Source organism: Exophiala aquamarina (assembly GCF_000709125.1).
Source record: "Exophiala aquamarina CBS 119918 chromosome Unknown aczIA-supercont1.6, whole genome shotgun sequence".
Taxonomy (NCBI): Eukaryota; Fungi; Ascomycota; class Eurotiomycetes; order Chaetothyriales; family Herpotrichiellaceae; genus Exophiala; species Exophiala aquamarina.
The window spans coordinates 418,718-446,210 of NW_013550582.1; the positions used below are offsets into that span (position 1 = coordinate 418,718).

The window sequence follows — 27,493 nt, forward strand, 5'->3', positions numbered from 1 at the left end:
ACGAGTACTCCGAATGCTACTCTGTGATGGAGGGAACACAAAACAGAAGCGCCCCAGACGCTGGTGAGATGAACGAGGTCATGGTCAGTGGGAACAGATGGATCAGCGGATGAGATAAAGGCAGTAAAGTACAATTGGGATTTCAGGATACAACCACGCAAGCCGTAGCAGTGAGGAGGAGAAATGACTGAGAAAACCCACAACCCTTCCAAACAAACAAGCTTTGAAAGCAAGCCCCTTTGAAATAAAAAGATCAAGAAGGATTTTCAACGATAAACGCTCGTGCCCTTTCCCTGTAACCCCTTGTGCGTTTGCGTTGTGCTGTCGTGAATTGTCTATTTGCAGGTCTTCTTCACTCCCGCCGTCCAGAGACCTTCCGGCTGAACACTCTCTGCGACATTAGCCCTCATCACCACCTCCTCAACTCTTCTCCACAACCCCCTTCTATGAAATCGCTAGAACATGCCCATGCGAGTGGTACCGCCCTAACAAGTTCTTTTTTGTTCGCAGGTCTTTTGAGGTTGAGACGCTTAGCCGGAACCGCCCTTGAAGGCCTTTCCGAAGAGGAGGAGTTGAGCTTCTGTAGACATAATTAGCGAATGAAAGAATGGTTTAGAATGTGCTGGGGGGGAACACGTACGATCATAGATGGACAAGACACCAGCACCGGCAACACCACGGAGAATGTTGGCACCAGCACCCTTGAAGAATGATCGGATGCCCTCAGTAGCCATGATCTGTCTGGCAGCATCGAGCGAGCCCTTGTACTTGACGGCCTAGAATTGCTTGTCAGATTTGCGTTTCGCAGATGAGATTGAACGTGAGAATGAATACGTACCTCACCAGATGTCATCATCATGCGACGACGGATAGTATCAAGAGGATAAGAAGCAATACCAGCACCAGTTGTGACACCCCAGCCGAGCATGAAGGAGGCCAAGAAGTTACCCTCAAGAGGACCGACCAGGAGAACAGGCTTGATGGAATCGTACATGCCGAAGTAGAGACCACGGTAGACGACGATACCAAGAACAGAGGGGCCGAAACCACGGTAGAGACCAGCAATACCGTCAGAAGCCAAAGTCTTGCGGTAGACATCGACGAGGCCGTTGAATTGACGCTCACCACCCTTCTTTGCGGATTTGGCATCGTTTGCAAGACGGGTACTTCGAAGATAATCAGTGCTTGGTTTCAATAGGCGATGTAGTTAGCACATACCGGGCATAATCCAGAGAGTAGACGAAGAGCAGCGAGGTAGCACCAGCCATACCACCGGAAGCCAAGTTACCAGCCATCCACTTGGCATAACCATCACGGTCCTTGTTGAACTTGAACATGGACTTGTAGGTGTCGCGGAAGGCGAAGTTGAGAGCCTGGGTAGGGAAATATCGGATAACGTTGGCAGTGTTGCCTCGCCATAGCGACATGACACCCTCGTTCTTGGCAGTACGGCTGAAGCATTCCATGATGCCATTGTATTTGCGGTCAAGACGACCAGACTTCAACATCTCATCCTGTAGGGCAGAGTGTAAGCAACAGTGCCAAGCTTGTAACCCATGCAATCGGGGGTGTCTTGATAAAGGTTTTTCTTCATCACAGCAATCGTGGATGGTCCGGTGCAGATGATTTAGGAGACGGGGAGATGCGTACCTGATTCTGGATCAAGAGCTTAACGCGCTCGATGGGTGCAGCTGCGGTTTTCTACAAATGGTCAGCTCGAGTCCTGTAGAGATTCCAGGCCGGGTTGAGAACGGCAACTTACTGAGACGGCAGCGGACACACCACCCATAAGAAAGTCGATGGCAAAAGGCGGCTGTATTGACAGTCACGTTAGCATCGTAGCCCAGGAAGAGGATTGATGCAGCTGGCAAGCTTTCCCTGGCACGAGATTTGGAGCTCGAATGCCAGCTGGATCATTGAGCAGTGGAATGGAGTACTTACCAGGCCCATAATGGCCTTTCGCTCCTGAGGAACCTCGCCAGACATGTCTGCGACTGTTCTGTGATATGAGAATGAATGAGTGGAGAGGAAGGAGGATGTTGATGCGAGATGCAAGAAGATGGAAGAAAGATGCAAAGTGAGGTTGAGCGGACAGGTAGAGTATTTTTCAAAAGGGATTGGAGCTCGGAACGGGCTAATCCGAGATGAGGCTAGCGGGAAAGATTACACTTGCATATCTAGAATGTTGCGCCCAGAATCCGAAGAAGGTGCTCCCGAGCCCCCGGGCCGGCTGTTTTTCCAGTCGCGGCCAAATTTATCCATGCCGCAAAATTATCGTGAACCGCGCTGAAAGTCCAGGACTCCCTCAGAAAAAAAAAATCTTTCCTTGGTTGCGCAGGCAAAAATGGGTCGTACTTCCCCTAGCAACCGTAGTTGCCGACGCCATCTAAGCCCCGTTTCCCCACCCACGTATCTGCGAGAGACCTAAACACATCCTTTCATCCCTTAAATCGACGCCTATGGATACGTTCTCAAAGGGCCTTTCTTCGGCTTCTGCGGACTACAGGCAAATCGATGGGGCTAACCTGTCCAACCGTCACAATTGCCTCACTCGCTGTTGGTTGGTCTCCCTCAATATCCCCGTATCATCCAGAAGGTGGGAACTCTCGTCTCCGTATCCGATGCGGTTTAAATGTGTGGTTTTGATTGTCTCTAGAACGTGCCTTCTCCAACCCTTGACCAGGAGTGAGGGTTAGGCATAGGATGAAATCTTGCTACCGAAAGTTGAGGAGTACAGAGGACTTGGTCGTTCCGCCACGGAAATACTCCGCACATAAAAGTAGTTGTAGCACTTCCTGGACGCGAATTCAGGGCACGCGAGTCGGTTGCCGTGCATGTTGTGCATGTTGGTCCCCAGCTAAGCCAGTTGAGGCCTTGTTCTGGCACAAGGCTGCGAAAGTCCGATGTCTACGGAGCACGTGCTCCAAAGTTGATAGACTCAAACCAATCCGAGATGAGAAGACGCATAAGACAAACCCTGCCTCTCATGATTCTGCCGAACCAGCATCCTTCGGTTTCTTGCTCTTCCTTCTCCGCTTCTTCCTGCTGCCTCCAGCTCTGATATCCACATCGCCCTCCCCATCATCCTGGTTGTCTTGAATGTTCACTTCCTCCTTTGGAATCAGCTCACTTGCTTGCACACCCTCTTCATTCCCAAATGTCTCCAATCGCCACTTCCGCAGCCTGGCCTTCTTCCCTAAATGCTTCAGATCCTTACGTTTCTTCTCTGCGTCACGAAACGAAGCAAGCTTCTTCAGTCCAACAAATTCATTGAGTTGTTTGTCGTCGGCCAAGAGTATATCCCTCGAGCTCAAGCCGAAGCTTTTTGGTGATGTCTCTCGATATCGAAATCTCGCCGACTTGGAGCTTTCTGGCAAGCTATTGTTCAATTCGAGCTGCAGTTGGTCATCAACAAGTTGTTCGATTATTCTCCTCTCTTTCTTCGAATCCTGCTTCCTCTCCTCCTTTGCCTTTTTGGCCTGTTTCCGTTTTGACACAGGCTCTTGCTCTTCGTTGGAGAGGCTGAAGTCATCGTTCTTTTCATCATCGAAATCAGGCACAATATCTTTGATGTCAATGTCATCCTCGAACTTTGGCTTTCGAAGTTTGTACTTTCCCTTACTTGCTTCATCGCCACTCGCAACATCTTCTTCCGCGTAATACTTGTCCCCGAACCGTTTTTGCATTTCTGCATCCCATTGCTCATCGTCCCATTCGTCATTGACGAATCGGGACCAATCTTCAGGCAGAATGTCTGCAGTACTTATGCCAGCAGCTCGTTTGATATGGCGGACTTTTTCTTCCAATTCTTCGATCTTGAGTTTTCTTAAACGTGCTTTGTCCTCTTTGCGCTGTTGCTTCTCTGCCTCCTTTTTCTCTTTCTCAGATTCTCGCTTCTTCTGTCTGGGATTCTGCTCTTCTCGTCGGACAGAATACTTTGCAGCCATATCTCTTGCATGCGATCGAAGCTTCTCGTTGGATTTTGCAGGATCTTCGAATCTGAGGTTGTAAGCTTCCTCGAATTCGTCTGCTCGACGTTCTTCCTCATCGTCATCTGACTCAAAGGGATGCAGAGTGTCCCCTGTAGGCGCAGCCCACGCGCGGGAAACCATAAAGTTCGATAGAAATGTTTCGGGGTCTTTGTCGGCGTTATCCACGTCCAGCGTGACTTCGACCTTGGATGGTCTTTCCACAGGTTTTGCAATCAGGAAGTCCGCATCAGAATCCTCCGATTCCTCGTCATCCTCTTCATCTGAGCCATGAGCTGCTGCATGAATCTCGCCAACTATAGACTTTTTCAGCCGTTCTTGCTCCTGATTGTAGGTCAATGGTATGTTCTCTGTCTCTTCCTCTTCAGTCGTGCCGCCATTGAGAAGGTTCTGGCGGTGGTAGTCTTGAAGACGCATAGGCTTTTCCTTGGTTGGCTTCGCTTGGCTTTGATCAGCAGCCTCAGTGTCTGTGTAGAATTTGGAAGTGGCATCGTAGACCCGAGGGTCTTTGGATCGAATTGCATTTATGGTGGCCATGATCTCAGCGTCAACATTTTCTGTAGCCAACTCGCCTTCATCGTCAGACTCGCTGGTTGATTCCTCAGATGAACTTTCGGTGTCGGAGTTTTGACCGTCTCTCTTGCGCTTCCGTGAAGTACTTCCAAGTTTATCTTGCACTGTGTCATGTCAGCTCAGTCGGACCAAAAAAGGAAGGTACGCACGCTTCTGCAACTCTTCTCGTTTCTTGTTATGCTCAAATCGCCGGGCGAAGGATTCATTCACCTTCAAGTGATCGTTGACAACAATAGCGCCCCCATCCTCACTATCAGAAGCGTCGCTGCTCAGTAACTCGCGAGCCATACTGAAGAGTTATTACTGATTCGAGGCTTGTGGACAATATCAATGACAGGGCAGTGTGGTTGTGCAGCACATTTCAAGGCGCTGCCACTCTTGAGCCTTGACCACAAAATTTCTTTCTCCGCACTCTCAAAGGGCGGAGATACCGTGCCAAGAGATACTAAATCGTCACTGAAGCCATGCCACTTGTGGCGCCGAGTCATGCCGCTTTACTATTCAAACCTGTGTACAATCCTAACTGTTACAATTGCCAAACCACCATCCAAGTTCGACTCCTAATTGTCCTGCCTGATCATACATTATCAAGTGGCCGGCTCCTTCAACGACCACTACGCTCTTGGCTTGCAGCTTGTCTTTCAACCTCGCTGCAGTCTCGACAGGAATCCATTTGTCCTCCTTTCCCCAAATCACATTTACTGGCATCTTTTTTCCGACCTCGTGATACCTGCCTTCGATTTCGGCTGTGCTGCGACTATTCGCCTGCATCATTTGTCTCACAAAGCCCTTTCTCCCTTCTTCGCTTATTATCCAAGGTTTCTTGAGCATTTCCATGGTCTCCTTACTCAGCTCAAGGAAAGCCGCATCCCGAATGTATGCCTCGACGACTCCCTCAAATACCGCGCCCGTCAATGATGTGAATACACTCTCATTTTCGGCTACTAGTTTGAATAGAGGCTGCCCAAATGGGCCCACTGCAACCACATCAATCAGACACAGACTTCGATAGTCGCAACCGTGCAACAAGTGTGCCCGTAAGCTCATCAAGCCTCCATGATCATGTGCGACTACGTGAGCCTTGGTTTGACCCCAGTCATTCTCCCAATGTTTGAAGAGAGTAGCGAAAATCTCGGACTGCTGTGCCAGATCTGCATCCAGTGCAACCTCTGCACTAACAGTTTCCTTTCTATCTGGACGAGGCTTACCCAGCGGGCTGTCGCCAAATCCCGGATTGTCAAAGAGGTATACATGAAAGTGCTGGGCCAGCGACTTTGCGTAAACATGCCAAACGCGTGATGACCATGGCGTGCCGTGCACAAAGATCAACGGTGGCGAACTAGCATCACCAAGAGACGTCCAATGGATTTCAAAGTCATAGATCTCAGTGGAGTAGTGGAATGTCTGCGTGAGGTTGATAGGGGAGGACGGTATTGAAGAACCCATATTTACCTGATATTATTTCAGATCCAGTGTCTGAGATCAGATGTTGAGGGGTAAAGGGACTTATGTCTTGAAGATCAGGTTATCTACCCAGGTACGCCTCGCGCGTAAACGCTTACGAAATGACGGCAACAGGATTGACTTGCAACCATCGTAAAGGCTCGGTTACGTCATCCTCGGAAGCGCCGACTACTGGGTGACTACGGATTCTATTTCGAGCGGGAAGAACTCTCCACAGTCCCAACCACATCATACAACTGTGAGTATCCTTCGATCGGACACGGGTCGCGAGAGGTACAAGCATGCCGTGCGAGATAATATGACTGGAGTCCAAGATAACATTCGACTCTAGATCGGCGTTGCGGTCAGTCGGAGAGAACCCTCTCGGCCCACAAGCTGCCAGCCACCAGCGATAGACCGAACTTCAATCGATCAACCAGCAGCTTTAGCCAACTCCTGCACCTTGATACATGAATAAGTTATAAGGAACGGCTGCTTCAGAAGCCTCAAGCCCTACACCTTCCTCAAAACAACATGCTCCACCAGGCAACTGGAAAGTGAAGTCCGTATCCTTTCGCTAACGACTGGTGCTGACATAGTCCTTCCCAAACTTACACTGTGATATTCCGGTCTCGAATTACGCTTTGATATAAGGAAGGTCGGTTGTTCTTGTCCTCAAACCTTTGGTCATATTGTGTGGTCGCACGAGCCTATGAGAGTTCGAAGGGCAAAAATAATTCGAACATATCTATTGTTGACCTACAATATCATGCTCGATCTCTATGCGACCCTTGAGGCTGTTCACTTGACAACGCACGCTCACAGTGCTGAGAGTTCAGCCCAATGTTGGTCAATGTCGTACTCACGAGCATATCACCCCATGATGACGAAGGCCAAAATGGTAAATGTTCTTTATCATTTTCCAGGGCTGAGATAGCCAGAGTAGCTGCCAGGCCATTCTTACCAGGAGATCGCTCAACTAGGCTTTGTGTCTCTGTCCTCGAATCCTCTGGTCGTCCACCGAGCTCAACAGACAACCTGCAGATGGCTTCAAGCAGAGCAATGCGATGATCATCCTGCGACCCTGCCCAAAGTCTCTTCTGGGCCATCATAACGCGCATCACTTCCATGCCCTGCTTGAATCCTTGAACCCGATTTTGCATCGGGTCGTGAATCATCCCGGTGGTGTGGGAGCTATCCAGCAGAATTGTGGTAGCAAAGGGCAGGAGACTCTCAATAAGATCTGTTGGCACATGTCGCAAGTCGCCGTTGTGAATCAAATCCTGTACAAGCTTGCCCACTTCTCGACGTGCATAGTCCAATCGATTTGATACAGCCGGAGATCTGGGCGTATCACTCAGTTGACCTTTGCTGTGATCATCTGCTCTGACTAGGGTCAAATAATAGGGGATCAACAGCAAAGTCTGGTGAAATTGCAGAACACGGTCCTGCCGGCCTGGACCTCCGGACAGTTGACTGCGGGATACTCGGGAATATCTTGCATCATCATGCAGTCTGCAATACCAAGATAGCAGCTGTGTCAGAGTTGTTTCACGCTCCGATGAGATCTTGTCAGGGTCGACTGGCTGACTTCCTATGGTGTACCTGCAGCTCTGTGTCGTTTGCGCTCGATTATATCGATTGAGGATGACTGAAAGTTTGGCGAACTCCACAAAACAAGTTGCGAGCTTCTGGGTCCCATTTCTAGTGCCGCAGGCTTTCGCATACTCAGTCCAACAGGCCTCGTTCGACGGATCTTCCAGATCAGAAGTCTTCAGGTCTTTTTCTAAAATCATGGCAATCTTGGGATGTATCTTCATACTTGGTCCACGTTGTGATGCTAACGATATCAGCTGGTCTCGAACGAAGCAGGACCACCACAGTCGCCTGAACTGTGTTTGGTCAGACCCTGGCTTCTCGCGTTCTTCGAGGTCACAGTGTTTATCGAGCAAATTTGCCGCGGCGCCACACCATTCCCAAGATTCTGACCGAGTTCCAGGACTGTGCCACGAGCCCATGAGGAGGAAAGCATGGACGAGAGCTTTCCAGTCATGTTTGACACCGCAGTCTTGCGCTAACTGTTATGGACTTAGCCGAAAGTTTCACCTATTTTCAAACCATCGCCTACCTTGAAATCAGCGCGAATAGCTTCTCCCAGCTCCTCACGAGATTCATAGCCTTCGGCTCTCAGAAAATCGATGCTTATATGAGGAACGGCTGAGTACAGGATAGAGAGAAACACCAAAGGGCTCAGCCTGTCCTTGCCTTGTTGGATGAAGAATCCTATCGGCTCCTTTTGCACCGTCGTTGCATCTACAACTGGACAGATTGGATGGACGTAAGCGACATATTCATCCACAAGTTTCCGTTTGAGGGTTTCAGAGGACAGATATCGCGGGATCTCATGCAGATCCTCTGAATCGTATGGCTCAAGACTCGTAGGAGTCGATGGGAAGTCAATCGGCTCTGTGTTTTGAGGATTGATTGACCGTGGAAGCTCATGGCGGAGTTTGAGAGCCTCTTTCTCTTGAACGGGTTTCCTACAATGAAGCATGGTCGCTTTTCAGCCACAAAACTCAACTAGAAACGATTCGATGGGAGATTCAACCATTGCTAAGTTATGTTTCACTTACCCTCCCTTATGTGGGTGAACGACGCAGTCAAGGCGATCTTGTTGACAGCGCGAACAAGGCCTATGAAGGTCAGCGTCGCAGCGAACTTTGCGACTTCTACAGCGATCGCAAGCTTGCGTTCTTCGAGGTCTCTTTGCTCCTTGCTTGGCAATGTCGCCAGTTGATGGCCAGAATTTCTTGCTGGACTTGGCCAAGCTCGGTGGAATATTCGCTGCTGATAATGGGTGTTCAGAGCCTCCTCCAGAGTTCATCGTAGGAAAGACCTTGTTGGTTGTATAATTATCAAGGAATTTTAAGCTTTCATAGCCGGAACTTGGACTGTCGATGCCTCCAGGAGACCACATGTCGCTAGGATTACTAATGAGCTCCATGATGTCCAACATTTCCCTTCACCATTTTGAAGATTTTGGAAGGTCAGCAGTTACTCAGAGCACAAGAGCAGAATAGAAGTTCGTCTTGAAAGCCTGTGTGTCAACTTCTGGGGTCCATGACACCAACAGATAACTATTCCCGCAGCCTCGGTGCGCATTCGGCGTCGCATCCACAACTAGCCGGAAAGCCGTCTCCACCTCAAAACAGCAAGAGCCAATAATCGTAGACGCACCGGACTTCTCTCACGCGGATATATTGAATCGGAGTTGCAAGGCGACAACCGACTCCGGAAATGCCTGGACACAAGAGCCAGATTTACTTGCTAACTAAGCCGGAGACTGACCATCTTCCCAATCAGTTCGGCTTGCGAAGAAACCGCAAGCATTGGTTCCTGCTGCTTGAGATGATGCAACTATTGTTGACGCGTCCACAAACCAACGTATCCAAGCTTTGTCAATCATAGATTGAAGCTATACCCAAGGCCAAAGTGGCTGAGAGCCATGGCAACGACTATCCGACGAGGCGTCATAAGTTTCAGAGCAAAAACGAGCTTTGCGATCGTCTCCAACCTTGCTCATGAATCATGATGGTCACTCAGTCATGACATTGTCTCAAAACCCATTTATAGCTGCCCTTGTGGAAAGTGTACGGCTTGCGGAATGGGTTGAAATAGTCGCTAGGCTTCGCTTGCCCGGTCGGAACTTGCCAGAGCGCTCGCTGCGTGTCGTTGGTTTCGAGGACGGCGTCTATTCCGGTGGCCTCTATACATCCTGAGCCTTGTGCGTCCGCTATCTCCCCAATGATCAGGAAGCTACCCTTTCCTAGGACTAGATCAGGAATCCTATTTTGATTGTAGAATCCTGTCGCCTCGTAGATGTCCCGGTGTAGTGCCGGTCGCTCCTAGCAAATCCGAAGAGATTGTCACCATAACATAATATAAAGTCGAGCACGACATAAATTCCCAGTTGATGGGCTGTAGCAACCAGCTGTTTGGATGCCGGGCAATTATGGACTTTTCATTCCCTCTCGCTCTTCCTCTTTTCTTTTCTCTTCTTTTCCTCTCTCCGTACGCGGTGTGCCTCGATGAGGAAGCTAAGCATAGGGCGAGGTCCGCGAACGGCCTGCAATCTCACTACATTACTCATATTGAGGGAACAAACACACCAGCTCAGCCCGCGTCATGTGTGGACCCAGAGACTCCGGCTGGGAGAGTGGCACAAGAATTTTGGCTCTTTGTTGCTCTGCAGTGGACAGGCACCTTCTCGTGGTGCGGAGTGTCAGTGGCCAGCATGCTGGTTTTCGAAACCAAGATCTGTGCAAACCCTCCTGGAGGCCTCACAGCACCTTGTTGTCAGTCACTCACCAATCGTATGCTGTGCTAGTATCCACGCAGCAGCATCTTGCCTATGGAAAATTTTGCTGACGTTCGAGAATCAGGGTCGTGGATACTGACGCATCATCGGCTCCCTGCATCCAAATAGCAACCAGAGCAAAGGGTACGCACTTGACAACTCTACCGGATCCAAGCTGCCTGAGGCTCCGGCAGGCCTCAAGCGATGAGACGAGTGCTCTCAAGATCATTGGCGATATCCTCCTGGCTAGGAGGCGTGTAGGCACCGAAAATGAACGTAGCACATTTCCAACAGATAGAAAAGCTAGCGGCGGAGCAGAGTCACAATTTAGGCAACTGGAATACCTCAACACCTGTGACAAGTTTCAAGGGTTTGCACATGGTGATGGAAATTCCCACGCAAACAAATACGATCCCTACAGCAATCTTCGATGTTCACGAGACAGATCGCAAAGATCGGAGTGTATGGTTCTACAGCGGACAGTAATCTTCGTCCGAGTTCGAAAGGAAAGCCATTCGGACAATGTCTGCAACATCCTCAGGAAGCACGCCCTTGGTGATCTCACACTTATGGAACATTTGCCTGGCGGAACGTTCCGCCAGACCCGGAAAGCGGTGAAAGCCTCTCGGCGGCACCCACGCCAAGAGAGCCTGCAAACATCACTGAAAGGCTCACCCTTCAACCCTTTCCTCTCTTAAAGCAAAGGTTGTAGTTGAGATTGTCAGGTAACGCCCTGTTCTTGAGGGGACTGTGATGAACTGTGCCTTAAAGCAACAGTGAACCCAGACCTGCACCCGGCTACTACCATCTAGGTCAGTGGACCTGGGACCAGTGTAAAACAAACCGTGTGGTTTCGAACACATTTGATATCTGAGTTCCAGTATCAGAATAGTTTTGCTTTCTAGAGAAATCCTGTGTGCTGATCACCATGGTTGTAGCCCTCTCATCGTATGCAGGGGTCTAGGGCTATTTACACGTTTAATCTGGGCCGGGTTCGACTTCTCTCTAGTTAGGAAGTACTCTACTCGATGGCTTTGTCCAAGCTCTTTGGTCGAGGCGAAATTCTCATAAAAGCAGAGTTCGCGACCCTGGCAGTCGAGGGCTCGAGGCAGATAGGGCGCTGGGCGCCGCGAAACAGCTCAGAACAATGGTGCGTCATGGGTGTTAAAGGTGATACTGATGCAGTAGTTCACGGGTAAGGTATGATAGCTACAGCATAGGCATAAAGTGAAAGTTACATGGAGCGATAGGAGCCCAGCTTTACTGGTGGTTAGCATATGAAAAGCGGCGTCTGTAGATTGCAGAGGCCATGGGCCTTCAAGTAAGCCCGTCAAGGTCTGCCCAGCCTCGCCGTGCAATCAAGCGTTCTGGCTCTTCGCGGCCTCTTCGATGAAGCCCCTCAATGTTTTAGCACTCTGGTTCAACAACTGCCGCTCTTCGTCATTCAGTGGAATATCGAGGGTCCTCACGATCCCCTTGCGGCCCAGCACAACCGGCAAGCTCAGACAACAGCCCAGCTCCTCATTCCAGTGTGAGATCGGCCGAACGTTTCGCTGGTCGAATAAGATTGATTTGCAGATACTGGCCGTGAGAGCGGCAATCCCGTATGCCGTGGCCCCCTTGGCTTCAATGATCTTGGCCGCCTTGTCCCTGGTCTCTGCCGAAACGGCCTTGCGGTCGATGGTTATGTCTGGTGGGAGGCATTGATCCAGCGGGACGGCCCCGATGGTCACGGACGACCAAGCGACCTGTTTGCAAAGGACAAATGATTAGTTCTGGTTCTCCTTCTTCGCTCTCCATTTTCCTTCCCCTCAAACGGGAAGTCTTACCAGCTGGGTTTCGCCATGTTCTCCAAGGACATAAGCATCCACGCTCCCGGCGTCTACGCCGACCTTGTCGGCCAGTATACCTCGTAGTCTGGCGCTATCAAGGAAGGTCCCACTACCAATGACCTGTCCCTGAGGAAGACCGGCGAATTTCTGGGCGTAGTACGTCAAGACATCCACCGGGTTCGCCACAAGCAGGATCACGGTCTCTTTCCTGAACGGCTTCATGTCGTTAATGGCGGAACTCAAGATAGCCAAGTTTCTCCCGAGCAGATCAGTGCGTGATTCGCCTGTAAGTAGAAGGCTTAGCTTCGGTGTTGTTCCCATTTTCATCACAAAACCAATCGGCGTTGGTTTGGTTACTGACCTTGTCGCTGCTTAGCACCAGCTGAGATGACCACAACGTCACACTGTCCAGCCTCTCTATGCGTGCCACTTCGGATTCTCACACCACCACCACTGTCGTACACAATGTCAACATATATGGGCCGGACTCAAGGGAGGCCTGAAAGGCGACTATCTGACTACTTACCCAACAGCACCATGATAGGTAGTTGCATCGCCGAGGTCCTTGACCTGTGCGTCTCTCAAGTCCGTCTTGGGGTCCACGAGCAGGACTTCGCTGGCCACGGGGTTGAGAATCAGGCACAATGCAATGGCCGATCCGACTGAGCCAGCGCCCAAAACGGCAATCCGCGACCTGTCCCGCGAGATCTCTGGGTCCATGGCCGGAGGGTCCATTTTCGATCTTCTTCTGGCAAGGGAAAAGCTTCAGTGGAAACGGTTGGTGTTTATTAGTGGAACGAACCTCAAGGGCGATAATGACGGAAAGTGATGAATGGTAGATTAAGTAAAAGCCCCAAACCGGTGCATAGAACGGATGTGATGTTGGATCTTGAGCACAAAAGGTACCGAGAACTTTTGTCACATGCTAGGGCTCTCAGATGAACGTGATGTAAGGTGTCAATTTCAAACCGCTCGTCTTCCTCACAGAGGTTGCCGCTTGGGTTGACATTTACAGTACACAGACAGTACTTGATACAGTGCCAAGTTGGAAGTTGGCGACAGCTGTTCGCTCAGACCACCAAGGAGGCTGTGCGCCCGTGCCTTGTGCTTGTACTTCGCTTGAAGCATGCCAAAGCTGGGCGTTGCGATTGGCAGACATCAGCTGTTCCACAGGCTTCATCGCGACTATCTGCCGCTATTGCTGCGCTCACAGAAGGAGCATATGCTCTGTTAAGCACCTCGTATTAGGCATGATTGATGAGTTTCTCTGGTATTTCTCCACGCCTCTGAAGGTGACTGGCTCGGTGCCTCGCTCCAGGCATTTTCAACGGCCAATGCGGCCAAGGGCCCTCCCGAGCCTTACCTAACCCCGTTGATACTTGGTACACCTTCAACTGAAGTCACAGAGGCGCGGGGCTAAGCTGGGTAGCCTGTCGCGTGCACACTTGTCCCCGCGTTTGAGCGTGTGGGCGATCCGATCGTAAAACCTGTTCGATCCAAACAAGATTCGAATATGCATCTTGTTATCGCCTCTCACGTCAGAGGATAAAGACAAGGAGAATTTTATCCATGAGGCGTGCGATTTCCAAGACGCTTCCAAAACCTAAGGCCTTGGGACTGCTTCCGGGGCGAGGAGCTTGGTCAAACGCCAGCCCTCATATTTTCTTCTTCATGACCTTCACATCCAATGTCTGTAGTATAGACTGGAAGGTGAAATACATACTAAAAGGTTGACGAGTGAACAAACGTGCGTAGGAGGATATAGCTCCTTTTGATTTGACTCGATGTCTGACAATTTCCTGTCGTCGTTCCTGGGTGCGCTTCAAGCCAGTCTTTCGGTGCTGCTGGTGATCTTCTACGGCGTGATTGCCAGTCAGTACAAGCTACTGGATGGGCCTTCGGCGAAGAAGATCTCTGCTGCTTGTGTGCGCTTGTTTCTGCCTGCGCTGCTCATCACGAGAGTCGGGAGTGAGTTGCAGGCTGGAACGGGGACGCGCTATATTCCGATTCTGAGTATGTTTTACCAGGCCTCTCTCTTTCTCTGTATCTCCGAACGTGAAAAGTTTCCATTCTTACTCCGTGCAATTTTTTAGTCTGGGCAATCCTGTACTCTCAGGTCTCCATCGGGATCGGGTTGCTCGCCGTTAAATTTTGGAAATTCCCGGCGTGGGTAACTCCCGCCGTCGCGTTCAATAACACGACCAGTCTGCCGCTGCTGCTGATTGAATCGCTCAGTTCGACGGGAATCCTGGATCGCCTTCTGCTGGATGGAGATTCTACTGAAGAGGCCATCAACCGCGCGCAGTCGTACTTTTTGGTTTGTGCCATTGTGGGAAATTGCTTCACTTTCGCCATTGGCCCTCGCTTGATAGATTCAGAGAATGCTCCAGGCAACGACAAGGACAGCGACGACGGCAGTGACGCTAATGATAGGAACCAAGACGGGGATGATGCAGAACGAGGCTCGATCAACGACGACGAGCTCACCTCGCTCCTGCCACATCGAGTACGCAAGGCCGGAGGGGCGACGCACAAGCGGATATTCTTCATCGGCAATCAAAAGTGGGAAAAATTGAGTCCTCGCACACAGGATGTCCTCGTCTTCCTCTTTGACTTTCTCAATGCGCCGCTCCTGGGCGCAGTTCTTGGTGCGATCATTGGGTTGACACCGCCGCTCCATCGGGCTTTCTTCAACGATTCTAACGATGGTGGGTTCCTCAACGCCTGGCTCACGTCGTCTTTGAAGAAGATCGGCGAGCTATTCGTCACCTTGCAGGTCGTCGTCGTCGGAGTGTCGCTGTCGTCATCGCTGCGCAAAATGAAGCGTGGCGAGGACAATGGTCTCCCGCTGCTCCCGACAGCTCTCGTGCTGCTGGTCAGACTCGTCCTCTGGCCTGTCATCTCTATCGCTGTGGTTTGGTTGCTTGCCACGAAGACAAACACTCTTCAACAGGATCCCATTCTTTGGTTCACCATGATGTTGATGCCGACAGGGCCACCGGCGATGAAGTTGATTGCCATGGCGGAGGTTAACGGAGCTGGTGAGGACGACAAGATGGTCATCTCAAAGGTCTTGACTGTAAGTGCGCCCCCGCTGCAAATAATGTTTTGGATTGTATCTACGCATAGAGGATCAAAAGAGCTAACATCTTCGCTACCCGCCCACAGCTTGCGTATGCTTGTTCGCCGCTTCTAGCTTTGACCGTTGTCGGTAGCTTGTACTCAAGTGAGGCTGCAATTAGGCTGTAATTTCCCGGAGACCAGGTCCTCATCTTGTACTGTGTTCAAGAACATCTACCACACTTGGCGAAATATGCTTTCACACTCCATCATTGTTTGTGTACAAGGCGAAGGACAGCTTGGTCCTGTTCGAAACATGACTAGGTATATTGTGGTGTCATTCCGACCTACAGGTTGTGATATGTTCTACATTACACAGGATGCGCAAATATCGCTTTTGAGAACTGAGTCACATTTTTCACATTCTGGCAACGCAATCAAATCGAGTGAAATCCTCACTAAATGCTCTGTCGTGCTTGTGAAATCTCACGTCGTGTTTTTGGGGCCATCATGAATTCTCAGCATCCTCAAAATTATTCGTATTTGTTTTGTGCGTCCTATAATAGTTGAGAGTAGTCAGTCAGACGGGGTATATGAAGGATGATGTCCAGCCATATGAAGACGTAAATCAATGGCAGGCAGTCCTTAACGTTGACTGTGCACTTACCTTGACCCTCCACTCATCAACCATGCCTCTGTAATCCTCGGGCCCGTAGGGATGAAAGATCTCAGCCCACCAGCCCTTTTTCCTTCTGAATCGCAGATCCAGGTCCCTCAACAACATGTCTATGTATGGGACGGCGTCGAAAACGAAATCTGGGTGCCGCTTTCCGAACGCGCCAGGATAGCGCCATCTTCCAAACTGTGTTTGTAAGATAGTCTCATACGCGACTGAGTCAGGGTCGAGTCTTTGTCGAACTTGCACGGGAGGGGTTGCTGCCTGCCGCTGTGCGGGCAGCCGGCTGTTGAGAAACGCAGTGATCCAGAGCGATTGGACTTCCGCAACGCAGACAGTGTTGATTGTCAAAACGATTCCTAGAAACGCGATCGAGGGCGTAGGAATGCTCGAAGGGGGTACCATGAAACGATATAACCGATATGGGCGTTCTGATACTGCTGATTCTGCATCGATGGAATCGAGGGGTTTGTATTTGTGTAGCACGTTTGGTTGATCAAGCAGGCGAGGGAACTTAGTTAGGATCTCCTTATCAGCCTGCTTGACTAGGTACGCTTCAGACTCGCTGCAGTCAGTTGGCAGGCCAAGTTCAGCATCGATACCAGCAGGGAGGAACGTGATGGATGGTCGGTGGTGCCAGCCCGTTGAGCAGATGAAAGCGTCACCGGCGACAGCGGTGCCATTTGCCAGGTGAACAGTGTTTTTCGAGAGATGGTCGATGTCGGAAATATGCACTTTGATAGTTCCATCGCGCACGAGTGCGAAGAAGTCTGTGGGGTAATTGAAAATCCCCAAAGCTGAGGCGTGCCAGAAAGCAGAAAGTCTGGGCTTTAACTTGGCTGTCTCTGGATGCTTATCAAACCCGGAAAGTTCGATCACATCGCTGGTCAAAATCTTCCAGAAGGCATCGACGAGAAATCTGCCCGCGCGGGTGCCGTGGAGCAGGCCACGTATCCAAGAGAATCCGTCCTGATCACCCCATATACAGGGCGACAGCCAAGTCAGAAAGCGAACACCCACCAGGCCCTCAAGTCTTTTCTTCAGTGGGGTCACATAGGGAGGAGACATATAATTTGTACCATGTCCAGACTCACGGATGATCCAGTCTACGGTCACACCCTGGGTAGCGAAAGCATAGGTTGCATCATAGGCGGATTTGGATCCACCCAAGATGATGACATTCTTGGATGAATTGATCAGCTTGTCAGCCTCGTCTTTCAAGTACTTGACATGAAACAATGGTGCCTGGAAGTTCTCCTGTCCGGGAAATACTGGGACAAAGGGACGGTTGGTTAGACCGGTGGCGAGAATAAGTTTATCCGTCTCGAACTGCTCGGTGACATTGCTGGGGAGCTTAGCAGTGATCTTCCAACGGTTGTCCGCAAGTCTTTCGACCACGTCGACAGCAGCGTTGAGCTTGGTTCTTCTTGTCAGATCAAACTTGGCAGCAAATTGTTGGAGATACCGGTGCAGCTTGGGCCCCGGAATGTGTTCACCCGCCTTGATGCCAAGGGAAGCTTTATCCAGGGGGAAATCGCTATACTCATAAGAACCCACGAGGTTGTTCGACTTGAGGCCTGGATAAAGTCGGCCAGCGGACCAAGTTCCTCCTATTGATTCGGCCGATTCCAAGATCAATAGGTTCGTATCTGGGTAAATTTCGAGGTATGTTTTTGCCATGATTAGTCCATGGATTCCTCCAGGCAGTCAATAACTACTATTCCAACGTCTCAATAGGAATCAGAGCGATCAGAAGGCCTTACCTGCTCCCACTATTATGAGATCGCACAAGGACATTCTGAACTCTTCTTGAAGCTCTTCAGGACAAGAATGCCGTCAGGGGTGGGATCGGTTACAAATGGTACTAATAAAACTTGCAGTAACGCCCATCGGGAGTCTTGGGTAGTTTAGGAGCCCACGCAGAATTTGTAGCTTTGACAGGTATTTCTACGCCGACGAGATGGAATGTTATTGCGGAAACTGTTAGTGCTTGGTTTCCTTTGCCATCGGCGCCGGACAAAAGGTCGTGTTGATACAGTGTGTCGCACGACCTCGAATTAGCTTTATCTCAGACAGGTGCCGCTGCACGTGAGTGCGCGATCTAGACTAAACCACATCTGGCATCCGTGAGCCTTACCTTCCTCGAGGGAAGTGTGGAACGCGCGTCAGTTCTCATCTTTGAGTACACGGCAACTCCAGTGAGTCAGGTTCTAAGGTACAACTCCTTGTAGCACGAAGATTCGTGAAAGGCTGCGGAAGGAAGGACGGAGTCAAGGTGGACCAGGGAAAGTCGATCTTGGTCGTGGACAAGCCGGTACTCTGTACTCGTCGATTCTAATACGGAGTACGGAGTACATCGGCACAAGACAGCGAGGCTGATTTCACGGGGAATTAAGGCTGCTGATATCAAGATTGTCCTCAACTCAGGACCAGCATCAGGGGACAGTGTTTCAAAAGGCCAGGCTTGGCCTGTTCCTGAGCGATCTGCAGTGGAATCGATAAAGCAAGGCTCAATAATACTGAGTACATGCCAAGGTGGAATGGCTTCATGCTCGAGGTCCATTGCACGGGGAGAAGATTACGCGGTGCTCAATTGCGGATGATCCCGAGAGACTGTTAAGGCCCAGCGATCGGATCCCTGCTAATCGGGGGGTGCTGCCTCACGACTATGATATCCGTGAGACCATGGAGAACGAGGTAGCAATGAAAAGCACTAGCAAGAGGATCCGTACGAGGGATTAGCGTCTGCAATCATAAGACTACGAGTACATACATCTACAGTACTCGTAGATTTGAAGACGGCCTTGTCAGCAGGAGAGGAATTCCAACGGAGTACGGAGTACGGGGGATACCATCAAAACCGGAGATAGTTGCAGCAAGGCGGCCCATGGCGTGGACTTTGGGCGGCGAGTCGGTCTCGCTAGTGGCCGCTTTGGAGAGGTCGGAGATTGACAATTGACAGGCACCCGGAAGCGGCGATGACAATGACATGCAGTGTCCTTCCAGAAGCAAGAAACGCATTGCTACTAAGAGCAGGGTTTGGACTCCCTAAGAAAGGGTGGCTCAAGGGGGTTTTCTCTTCTTTGGATGGAGAAGTTGAGTGTATCTAACTATATAGTGAAGGGTGATTTAGGGTACGAGCAATTGGAGCTGGTACAAGCACAAGGTCCAGTCTAGACTCTAGAGTATGGAGGACGAGGACGAGTACAATAGTGATTCTCCGTACCTCGCATGGGCGAGACTGCATTGGGCCGGGCAGTGCACGATAAGCATTAGTACCTGCTGGCGAGCACGTGTCGATAGAAGGAACACGAGACACCAGTGCAAATCACAGGTCACCCACAAAGCCCACCAATTGATCCTTGATTCCTCAAGGCCCTAGGGGAACAACTCTGTTAAATTGGCACTTGAGCTTGCTAGTCGTGGTCAAGGCCAATAGGTTCGGGGGATGGGGCCCGATGGCTTGACTTGGGCGTGCCTAGCGTGCGGCAGAGACACCTAAGATCCGCCTAAGATCCAAAGACTGGGGGCATCATGGAGCTTAGCCTGAAGACAACTGGCTAGTGACTGCCAACCAAGCAGGCAGGGATCAGGCAGGATCAGGCACGCTTGCTTGGCTCAGGCTTTGTTTCTCCTTTGTCCAACCCAGAGGTGAACGAACTGTGCTGCCAGGTCGTCCGTACTGGTCCTGGCACTGCAGTGCGTACCACCACTGCCAACAGGGTGTGTGCTTGTGTATGGGGTATTGTGAGAACCTCGACTCCGTCCTCACCAAGACACCATCGCTTGTCTCTTCTTTGATCTTCCTTCTTTTCTTTGTCACTCCTTTAGTCCAACTCCTAATACCGCCAAATCAGTCATTCTTTTGAAGTTGACCCAAGTCGTTCGTTACCATCCAAGTGCCTTGCTGTTGTGGACAGGCTCCACGTTCCATTCCTTCGCACAGAATTACAGCTCCCACGCCTCGACAAGCAACTCACGAGTTCAGTATTACCTCGATCACACAGCAGCTGCTTAAACAACCATGTATTAATATCACACCTTCGTGCATAAATCAATTCCCCTCAAATCACCAGAACAACGCTCCCACCAACCCCAATCATGCTCGACTCAATAGGACCTGAGAACGAACCTCAGATCCAGCCTCGAAACCCGTACCCTTTTGCCAGACCGGGGCCTATACCTGATGCTAGATTAGACGGGCTGTTTGAGGAAAGACCACCGTCTTTGGTCGCAAGAGAAGAATTTTCTTTCGCTACCACGACCGCCTCGGGTGCTTCATCCACATTCTCCTGTGCCCCGGGCGACAACAGCGGACCATGTGAGAAGTATTACAATGCAGGCGGATCCGGAAACACTGTACCGATTGTGTTGGGGGTCGTGATACCACTGGGAATCGCCATTGTGGTGCTTGTAATCCTGCACCGCCGCCACGTTCTGAAATTAAGAAAGGAGGATGCAGATGACCGGCACAAATCTCTTGACTTCGGTATGGGTGAAGGCCGAGGCAAGTCCCACCAACAAGATGCACAAAGTCGGCCCGAGATGGCGATGGCGATGGATAAGGAAATGGGAGGAAGTCGACGAGAGCGTGGTCTTTCGATGGATTTGGAAGCACACAACCCTTACGTCCTGCCTCCAACACTAAATCATTCGAGAGAATCGTTGCACTCCCTATCTCGGTCAATCACTGGGGACGACAAATACCGAGCCACCAATTTCATCCCTGATGACGGTTCCATACGCCCTGCCTCGAGCTTGAGAAGTCCTCTGGACGACTCGTCCTCTACCTTCACTGGCTCCTCGAGTCGCAGGTTCAACTACGATTCCAAGCATAACCTCTTAACAAATGCCCAGGGCAATCCTTCCGGCCCACCTGTTCGCCATGGCTCTCTATCATCCACACGCGACCGCTCGGTTGATCCAACAACTGGCACTCGTAACCCACTTCCGCCACCAAGCAACAACCTATTAGCCCCCGCCCGAGATTCCTTGGTTAGCACGACTAGCAGTACCGGTGGTGTCAATGCTTTAAGAGCAAGTAATAACTATCTTGCCCAATTCATCAGCGGGGGCGCAGCTCAGAATTCTCAGGAGACAGTCAAGAAGACTCCCTCCGTGGCCCTCGATGAAATGAACCCCGAGAGAGCGGAGGAAGAGCTTCGCGCTCCTCCCCCTGCCATGATGAAGGACGACATCCGCTTCAGCGAAGCATCACTCTCCCCGCCAGCTGCACGAGACCGGTTCCCCGAAACGCCCAGCATCGTATTGAATACTCCTACAGACCGACAACCGGTGGATCCTCCCACAGATCGTCAACCCAGACTACCACAACTTAGCTTCATCAACTCGCAAGGTCAAAAACAGAACTCTCTAGAGCCAGAGATGTTTCCAGAAGTCGACACAGCTTCTCCCACCAATAGCACTCTACATTCAGCAACCACCTCAGTCAACCACCCGCATGACCAGCAGAACGTGCCACATCCACAGCTGCAGACTCAGAACAACCCGGATCAATATGTCGAAGCAGAAGACTACTATGAAGAAGATGAAGATGTTTATGGAGACTACTATCAAGAGTACGGATATCAAGATGGCTATGATCCTCGTCGCTCGACCATGGGCACGCGACCCCTGCCTCCCGATGATCCATCGGAGAATCCCGAGGACAGAGCGAACCGGATCCGATCCTTCTACAAAGAGTACTTCGATGACAGTAAACCAAATAATGCTGGACATCCCGGCGGACACCATGGTTGGCAGCATGGAGGACAGTACGATGGCGGCCATTACGACGACCAGGCAGGCTACTACGACAACTATGGACCAGATGGCCATTATGATGAAGCGCAATATTACCCACCCCGTGGAGGCACCGCGGCCGGCGCATATGGCAGACACAGGGCAACCGTTTCTAATGGCAGTTATATGTCTGGACCGAGAGCGTATTCATCAGTATCTGGCAGGTATGGCCCACCACCGCGTATGGCACCGAAGAAACGCGAAGTTCCCCTCAAGACGCTCCATGTACTTCCTACACCTCACATGCTGAAGGACGACACATTCCTGCCCATTGATTTCGCACCTCCGAAGAAAATTCACAATCAAAGATCGGGTACGCCGGACAGTCTTCGAGGTGGAGAGAGGCCATACTCTCCCTCAGTCCGGGCCCACGTTCCGCTTGCATCGTCATTTGACGATCTGGCGATGATCCCAAGCCCGTAAGTTCTGCCTGCGTTCGTTTCTTGAAAAAAACTTGCTGACATTGGCGTCCAGGCATCAATTACGCAAGTCATCGACGTTCACTGCTCTGGACTTCGCACCTCCCAAATTCCGATCGAATGACACGATGAGTGATGCAGGTAGCATTCGCAGCAACCGATCAGGTGTTTCAGCACTGCACGCACATAACATCAGGACAGGAGCCTATCGTGTCTCCAGGATCCCCAAGGATGTTGGAGGCACCAGAGAGGAATTCACCGAGGCCCTGAGGCCACAATGGGACTTGAACCGATGAGCCGGTGTACCCATGACGAACAGACAGTTGCATACTTATTTCAGAAAATACCGACCCATATGAAGAGGGTGATCATAGCGGATGGAGTTCTAGGGTGTGGTTCCCTTCGTGTGGAGGGGAGTCATAGTGCACCAGAAAAGTTCAAAATATAGTATGAGATACCTCGTCAAATGTGCGAGGTTGGAAATATGGATGGAAATGACACGGTCAGACGGACCTTGAGCCGAGGTGATGCCGCCAGCAACCGACTATGTATGTACTCGGTACTGTAGCGGTAACATCGAATACTACAGGTACTCGTAGCGCTTTGGTCGGTGCAAGTTCAGATAGCTTAATCAGCTGACAATGCCACCGTTCGACTGCACGGGACGAGTGTTCTAGGCTGAAAGACAACCGTGCACTTCCTGATCTCAGCTAAAGGTTATTGTTTCTCTGTGTACTCGTTCTCGTCGAGGTGCAGCAGTTCCTATGCGGCATTCCATGTGCGATCTGGCAGCCGACTGGACCATAAGCTGAGCAATGCCTAGGTTAGTGGAATATTGACTTCTCGGCATGTCTAATTCTGGGACCACAAGCGGGACTGACCCGGCACCCATAGGTCAGAAGCTGAGCCCCAAGCTCCTAGACAATCGCTGGGTTCCAGGGTCCCCGGGCTCCCTAGGCCCTCATCATCTCAATCCCCTTGCTTTCCGCGGCACCATGTGTATCACAACTAGGATCACAACCACACCAGCTGCAGGAGCGAGGGTCTCAGATCCCAAGTGCAAGTTCCATTGAGTCGGACCCGTCAGTATTGGCGGTGTTAGCATGATCAGCCTTGGGGCCCGAAATGACGGCAGCGTCAAGTGCAGCAAAGTGCAGATCTCCAAACCGGCAAATTCGGCCTCCCAAAAGTGGGATTCAAATCTTAGCTCGTCAGCAACTTCCATGGTTTTGGGTGGATTTGGCGTGGGTGAGTGCCTTTGCCCATCGCCCATCGCCCATCGCCCAGGGTGGGTTGGTGTTGTTTTTGTAACGGTGCCGCTATTGATTAGGGTTAGTAGAAAACGGTTTAGTCCCAGTCAAGGGCGCCTTTCCATTGGATTCGAAATCCGAGGTCAGTGACGGGTAGTTCTTAGTGTGGTTAGTCTGAGGCGGGAGGAGCAAATGCCCAGTGGTCACTGGTCAGTCATGGTCAGTGCCCCAAGATCCTTGCTCATGCTTGGCTGCTTCCCTGGGCAAGGACTTTAAGGGCTGCTCTTTCCCGTTCGTCGACCGCTGCGGAAGTGACGCTCAAGTCCCAAGATTCGAGGTCTCACCTCCCTTGATTTCATTAGCCCCCCCACCCGCCGCCAGTCCAAGCTGCGCCCTCCCAGTTCTTCTCACTGCTGCCCATCCGCACAATGCCCTTGTTTCTAAACTGCTTGATTACCACTACCTAGACCTTGCCATCGCCTCTTTTCATTCTTCTCCTCAGCGTCCCCTGTCCTCACTTTCACCCTCTTCGCCCTCCTCGCCATCGAACATCCACTCCCCTTTATACAACCGACGACTGACCGACCTCTCAATTCACTCGCTGCTCTCCTCGATCTATTGAGACCGAAACGATTGTGACTCTGCGCCATATAATTGGCGTCCCCGAGCCAGGGACCATCAGTCATACCGCAATTGACGCCTCCACCACTTTCCCTCCACCCAATCTTGTGGCTAAACACCACATTCGCTATCAACAACCTCGACACACGACTATATCTCCCTCGTGAAGGGACTTGTCATCCTTCACGTCTTCCTCCACAGGCCCTGTGCTGTACTTATCCTGCTCGACTCCCTCTTATCAGGTTTGGGCGGGCTCGGGTTCGCGTTTCGCGAGTCGCGAGTTTTGACAAGGCTTCATCGCTGTCCCTATTGATCAGCCTTTGAGACATTCTCATAAGCCATGTCGGGTGAGTAATATCTGTGCACGCTCGTTGCCTCTCGACTCATCATTGTGTAGAAACCGCCTCGGGGACCGACTCGGTCATCACCACCGTCATCACCACAACCTCGGTCAGCCTGACCACCTCGCCAACTACCACTATTATCGTGACCGACACCTCTACATCTACTGCTGAGACAAGCACCCCTCCGCCCACCACGACTTCCATTGTCACAGAACCAACTTCAACCACTGTAGTGCCGCCGAGCACCAGTCCCAGCGTAATCGACGTCACTCAAACGACGACAATAACACCTCAGCAACCCACCTCGTCAGCGCCCACTATCACCTCGCCCTCTGTGGTGGTCATCACTTCCACACAACCTGGCGAGACATCTATAACACGAACTTCAACAGACACGGCCAATAAAACCACCAGCGCCTCGTCGTCTGCATCTGCACTAAGTGCTTCCGGCACTGGATCGGGTGGTAGCGGAGGGCTCAGTTCTGGCGGGAAGATCGCAATTGCGGTGATCATCCCCATTGTAGTTATCGCTGCCGCATTCCTCATTGGTTTCTTCTTGTGGAGGAAGAGAAAGGCCAGGAAGACCAATGAAGAGCTTCGCAAGAACGAAATGGCTGAATACGGCTTCAATCCCAACAGCGATCCCACATTAGTAGGAGCCGCCGGTGGAGCGTATACTGACAATGTGTCGGAAGCACCAGAAGACAATAGTGGCTACCGTGGATGGGGTGCCACTTCATCAAATCGTAAAGCCTCTACAACATTGGGTTCAAATGGCAAAGCTGCCGCCGCTGGCCTCGCATTGTCTGAGAGCAGCAGTCAACCTGGTGGATATCATGGTTCACCCAATGCACCTTCTGACGCTTATTCTACCGACCCATTGATGAACGGCCATCCAGAGAGTGGCGATGGAGTCGGTGCCCTTGGGGTTGGTGCTGGGCTCAACCGAAACCGAAGTGGCGCAGCTGGTATCCGCCGCGGACCTTCTAACGCCTCGTCAACCTATTCTGAGGGTCATGCCTCCGAGCTATCCTCAGACAACCAGAGTGTACCTGGCCCTTACTACCAGGAAGAGGTTCCATATAATATTTACAACGACGCCGCACCAAGCCATGGTCCCTACGGGGATGGCTCATATGGTGGGGTCAACCAACCGGTGATCAGAGACGTTCAAGCGCGGAGAAACACCCGAATCGAACGGGCACCCACGTTCCCGCAAACACAGGGCGGCATCTCTCAAAACTTTTGAAAATTTGTTGCAATATCAGAGCATTCCATGGGTCATTACTGGGTCGGCTTCAAGCTGCTACCTCATGGTTTGTGGGGTCATATTTCGGAGTTTTCTGTGCATGGTTCAAAAATAGCATGGACAGAACGTCGGGGAAGGATCTGATTCGCATTATTTTATACCCGACATCGTGTTTTGATCAGTTTTGTGGGTTACGAATTCCCTATTCCTATTCAATAAGCTGTGGGGGGTTCTGCAAGGGAAGGATGGGGTGACCTCAGACATTTGTACAGGGCTAATGGACATGGGCATCACATTCCAAGAGGACGTCATAATCACAAAAGTTGGAGGAGCCATCATATGGGTGCATGTATGTCAGCAGGAGAAGACAAGGTTGTGGGTTGAACCGGCGACGGTCTGACCAAAGCACGACCGATTCTTTCGGTCCACCATGTCAATATCTACTTAACTCAGTAATGCAAGATCCGTTTGTATACCATCGACGCCCTTTTGCTGAATCTGCCTAGATATGACTCTCTCACAGCATTACATTATTAGGGCAAGGCTCTCGAAGCTGACCTTGGCTTCAGCATGGCCGCCTGAGGCTCCCCTCACTTGCCGTCACTTTAATGCTTTATATTATCTCATGTTTACACTTGGTGAGATAAGGCGTCTAATTAAGTACCCTTTTACTCGTCAGACACTATTCGGTGTGGAACTCCTGGTAGCAGGATCTTGAGTGACCCCGTTCAAGTAGTCGGTTTAAGTAGGCATATATAGCAAGTCATTCACGAAGCCTCAAAGGAACTCGTTGAAACGGCTGAGTTCTGTGCTCGGTCAGTGGAAACTATCTTGTTTTGGTTCTTTGCTACCGACTTCTCTGGGGGCTGACGTGCCTCCCTGGAGCTGGAATGTTGCAGATCTCCCAGCTGGGCAAGGTCTCTCCAGGGCTCCAGGTCCTCGAACAGTGACAGGCAAATATCAGATCCATCAACACAAACTGGCGACGCTGCATCAACCATTGGGTTTCAACGACGTAAGCTCTCCACCCACGCCGCCCCCTTCTGTAACATTTCAGCCTTTCGCCGCTGCGGTAAATGGCGCAGAATCCTGTTTGTGGCATCTTCGGTCAGATAGGTCCAACGGCGCTCCGCGTGCACGGGGATGTACGTGGGCAACCTTCACTGGAAAGAACTTACCGCAAACACCTGCATGAAATTCAACCTTGGCTTGCCGGCCGCATGGCTTTCTGCATCGACGACGAGGTGTGCTGCCCACTGTGCGGTCAGCTCCTTGCCGTTGGTAAACACTTGTTTGAGCTCCCCGAGCAGGATGAGGTCGTGCCCGGCACTGTCATTGACAAAGACTTGCGTTACCGTGTGATGTCGTGATGCCACGATGGCCCAGGCTTTGTCTCTGCTGCGCGAGATTTCTATCCCGCTCCGGTCAGTTCAGGAAGCTCGTCTGCTGCCCGTTCGAGGCTTTGCTGGTTGGCGCACCTTCAGTCCCTTTGGAGGCCCCTGCAGCCGCCATCATTGTCCCATCTTTCGTGAATACCTCTTCCGCAATTCGAGGCCCGGAGGTACTGGCCTTGTCATCGGCCAGGCTGTAGAAGAGATCAATCAAGCTCTTCACCGACTGGTCGACTTGGACTGCGGTGGGCCAGGTTGTCTTCTCCGTAACATAGCCCATTGTTGCTTCAAAGGTGCCCTTGCCCTGCCCTGAGGTGGAGTGGACGGTGACGAACTGGGGATTTCCTGAAGGTCTCTAGAGAGAGAATTGCGATCAATACCGCGAGGCCGGAATAAAAGAGAAATCACACTTCGGCCCGGACTGGCTCGAGGGTTTCCTTCCGGCATACAATCCCCTCCTCGGTTAATTCTGTGCAACTGCTCGGGC

General features: G+C 51.2%; 10 protein-coding genes across 10 annotated transcripts; 3 read left to right on the forward strand and 7 right to left on the reverse strand.

Moving 5' to 3' along the window:
* Positions 1 to 530: 530 nt before the first annotated feature.
* Positions 531 to 1,986, reverse strand: A1O9_07547 (ADP,ATP carrier protein; the record flags this gene model as incomplete). The annotated part of the gene is made up of 5 exons (XM_013403103.1): positions 531 to 580; positions 641 to 776; positions 839 to 1,166; positions 1,219 to 1,514; positions 1,942 to 1,986. 5 exons carry the CDS (start codon positions 1,984 to 1,986, stop codon positions 531 to 533), a joined length of 855 nt encoding a protein of 284 aa, XP_013258557.1.
* A 998-nt stretch (positions 1,987 to 2,984) lies between these two features.
* A1O9_07548 (uncharacterized protein) lies at positions 2,985 to 4,850 on the reverse strand (the record flags this gene model as incomplete). The annotated part of the gene is made up of 2 exons (XM_013403104.1): positions 2,985 to 4,666; positions 4,712 to 4,850. 2 exons carry the CDS (start codon positions 4,848 to 4,850, stop codon positions 2,985 to 2,987), a joined length of 1,821 nt encoding a protein of 606 aa, XP_013258558.1.
* A 231-nt stretch (positions 4,851 to 5,081) lies between these two features.
* On the reverse strand, positions 5,082 to 6,008 carry A1O9_07549 (uncharacterized protein; the record flags this gene model as incomplete). The annotated part of the gene is made up of 1 exon (XM_013403105.1): positions 5,082 to 6,008. One exon carries the CDS (start codon positions 6,006 to 6,008, stop codon positions 5,082 to 5,084), a length of 927 nt encoding a protein of 308 aa, XP_013258559.1.
* A 764-nt stretch (positions 6,009 to 6,772) lies between these two features.
* A1O9_07550 (uncharacterized protein) lies at positions 6,773 to 8,559 on the reverse strand (the record flags this gene model as incomplete). Its single annotated transcript, XM_013403106.1, has 2 exons — positions 6,773 to 8,083; positions 8,134 to 8,559. 2 exons carry the CDS (start codon positions 8,557 to 8,559, stop codon positions 6,773 to 6,775), a joined length of 1,737 nt encoding a protein of 578 aa, XP_013258560.1.
* A 3,161-nt stretch (positions 8,560 to 11,720) lies between these two features.
* Positions 11,721 to 12,914, reverse strand: A1O9_07551 (uncharacterized protein; the record flags this gene model as incomplete). Its single annotated transcript, XM_013403107.1, has 4 exons — positions 11,721 to 12,110; positions 12,192 to 12,478; positions 12,556 to 12,647; positions 12,721 to 12,914. The coding sequence occupies 4 exons, from the start codon at positions 12,912 to 12,914 to the stop codon at positions 11,721 to 11,723; spliced, it is 963 nt and encodes a 320-aa protein (XP_013258561.1).
* Positions 12,915 to 13,978: 1,064 nt separating this feature from the next.
* On the forward strand, positions 13,979 to 15,443 carry A1O9_07552 (uncharacterized protein; the record flags this gene model as incomplete). Its single annotated transcript, XM_013403108.1, has 3 exons — positions 13,979 to 14,207; positions 14,288 to 15,273; positions 15,363 to 15,443. The coding sequence occupies 3 exons, from the start codon at positions 13,979 to 13,981 to the stop codon at positions 15,441 to 15,443; spliced, it is 1,296 nt and encodes a 431-aa protein (XP_013258562.1).
* Positions 15,444 to 15,787: 344 nt separating this feature from the next.
* On the reverse strand, positions 15,788 to 17,610 carry A1O9_07553 (uncharacterized protein; the record flags this gene model as incomplete). Its single annotated transcript, XM_013403109.1, has 2 exons — positions 15,788 to 15,811; positions 15,922 to 17,610. 2 exons carry the CDS (start codon positions 17,608 to 17,610, stop codon positions 15,788 to 15,790), a joined length of 1,713 nt encoding a protein of 570 aa, XP_013258563.1.
* Positions 17,611 to 20,031: 2,421 nt separating this feature from the next.
* A1O9_07554 (uncharacterized protein) lies at positions 20,032 to 22,447 on the forward strand (the record flags this gene model as incomplete). The annotated part of the gene is made up of 2 exons (XM_013403110.1): positions 20,032 to 22,151; positions 22,207 to 22,447. The coding sequence occupies 2 exons, from the start codon at positions 20,032 to 20,034 to the stop codon at positions 22,445 to 22,447; spliced, it is 2,361 nt and encodes a 786-aa protein (XP_013258564.1).
* A 2,529-nt stretch (positions 22,448 to 24,976) lies between these two features.
* A1O9_07555 (uncharacterized protein) lies at positions 24,977 to 25,615 on the forward strand (the record flags this gene model as incomplete). Its single annotated transcript, XM_013403111.1, has 1 exon — positions 24,977 to 25,615. One exon carries the CDS (start codon positions 24,977 to 24,979, stop codon positions 25,613 to 25,615), a length of 639 nt encoding a protein of 212 aa, XP_013258565.1.
* A 1,425-nt stretch (positions 25,616 to 27,040) lies between these two features.
* Positions 27,041 to 27,286, reverse strand: A1O9_07556 (uncharacterized protein; the record flags this gene model as incomplete). The annotated part of the gene is made up of 1 exon (XM_013403112.1): positions 27,041 to 27,286. The coding sequence occupies one exon, from the start codon at positions 27,284 to 27,286 to the stop codon at positions 27,041 to 27,043; it is 246 nt and encodes an 81-aa protein (XP_013258566.1).
* Positions 27,287 to 27,493: the final 207 nt, after the last annotated feature.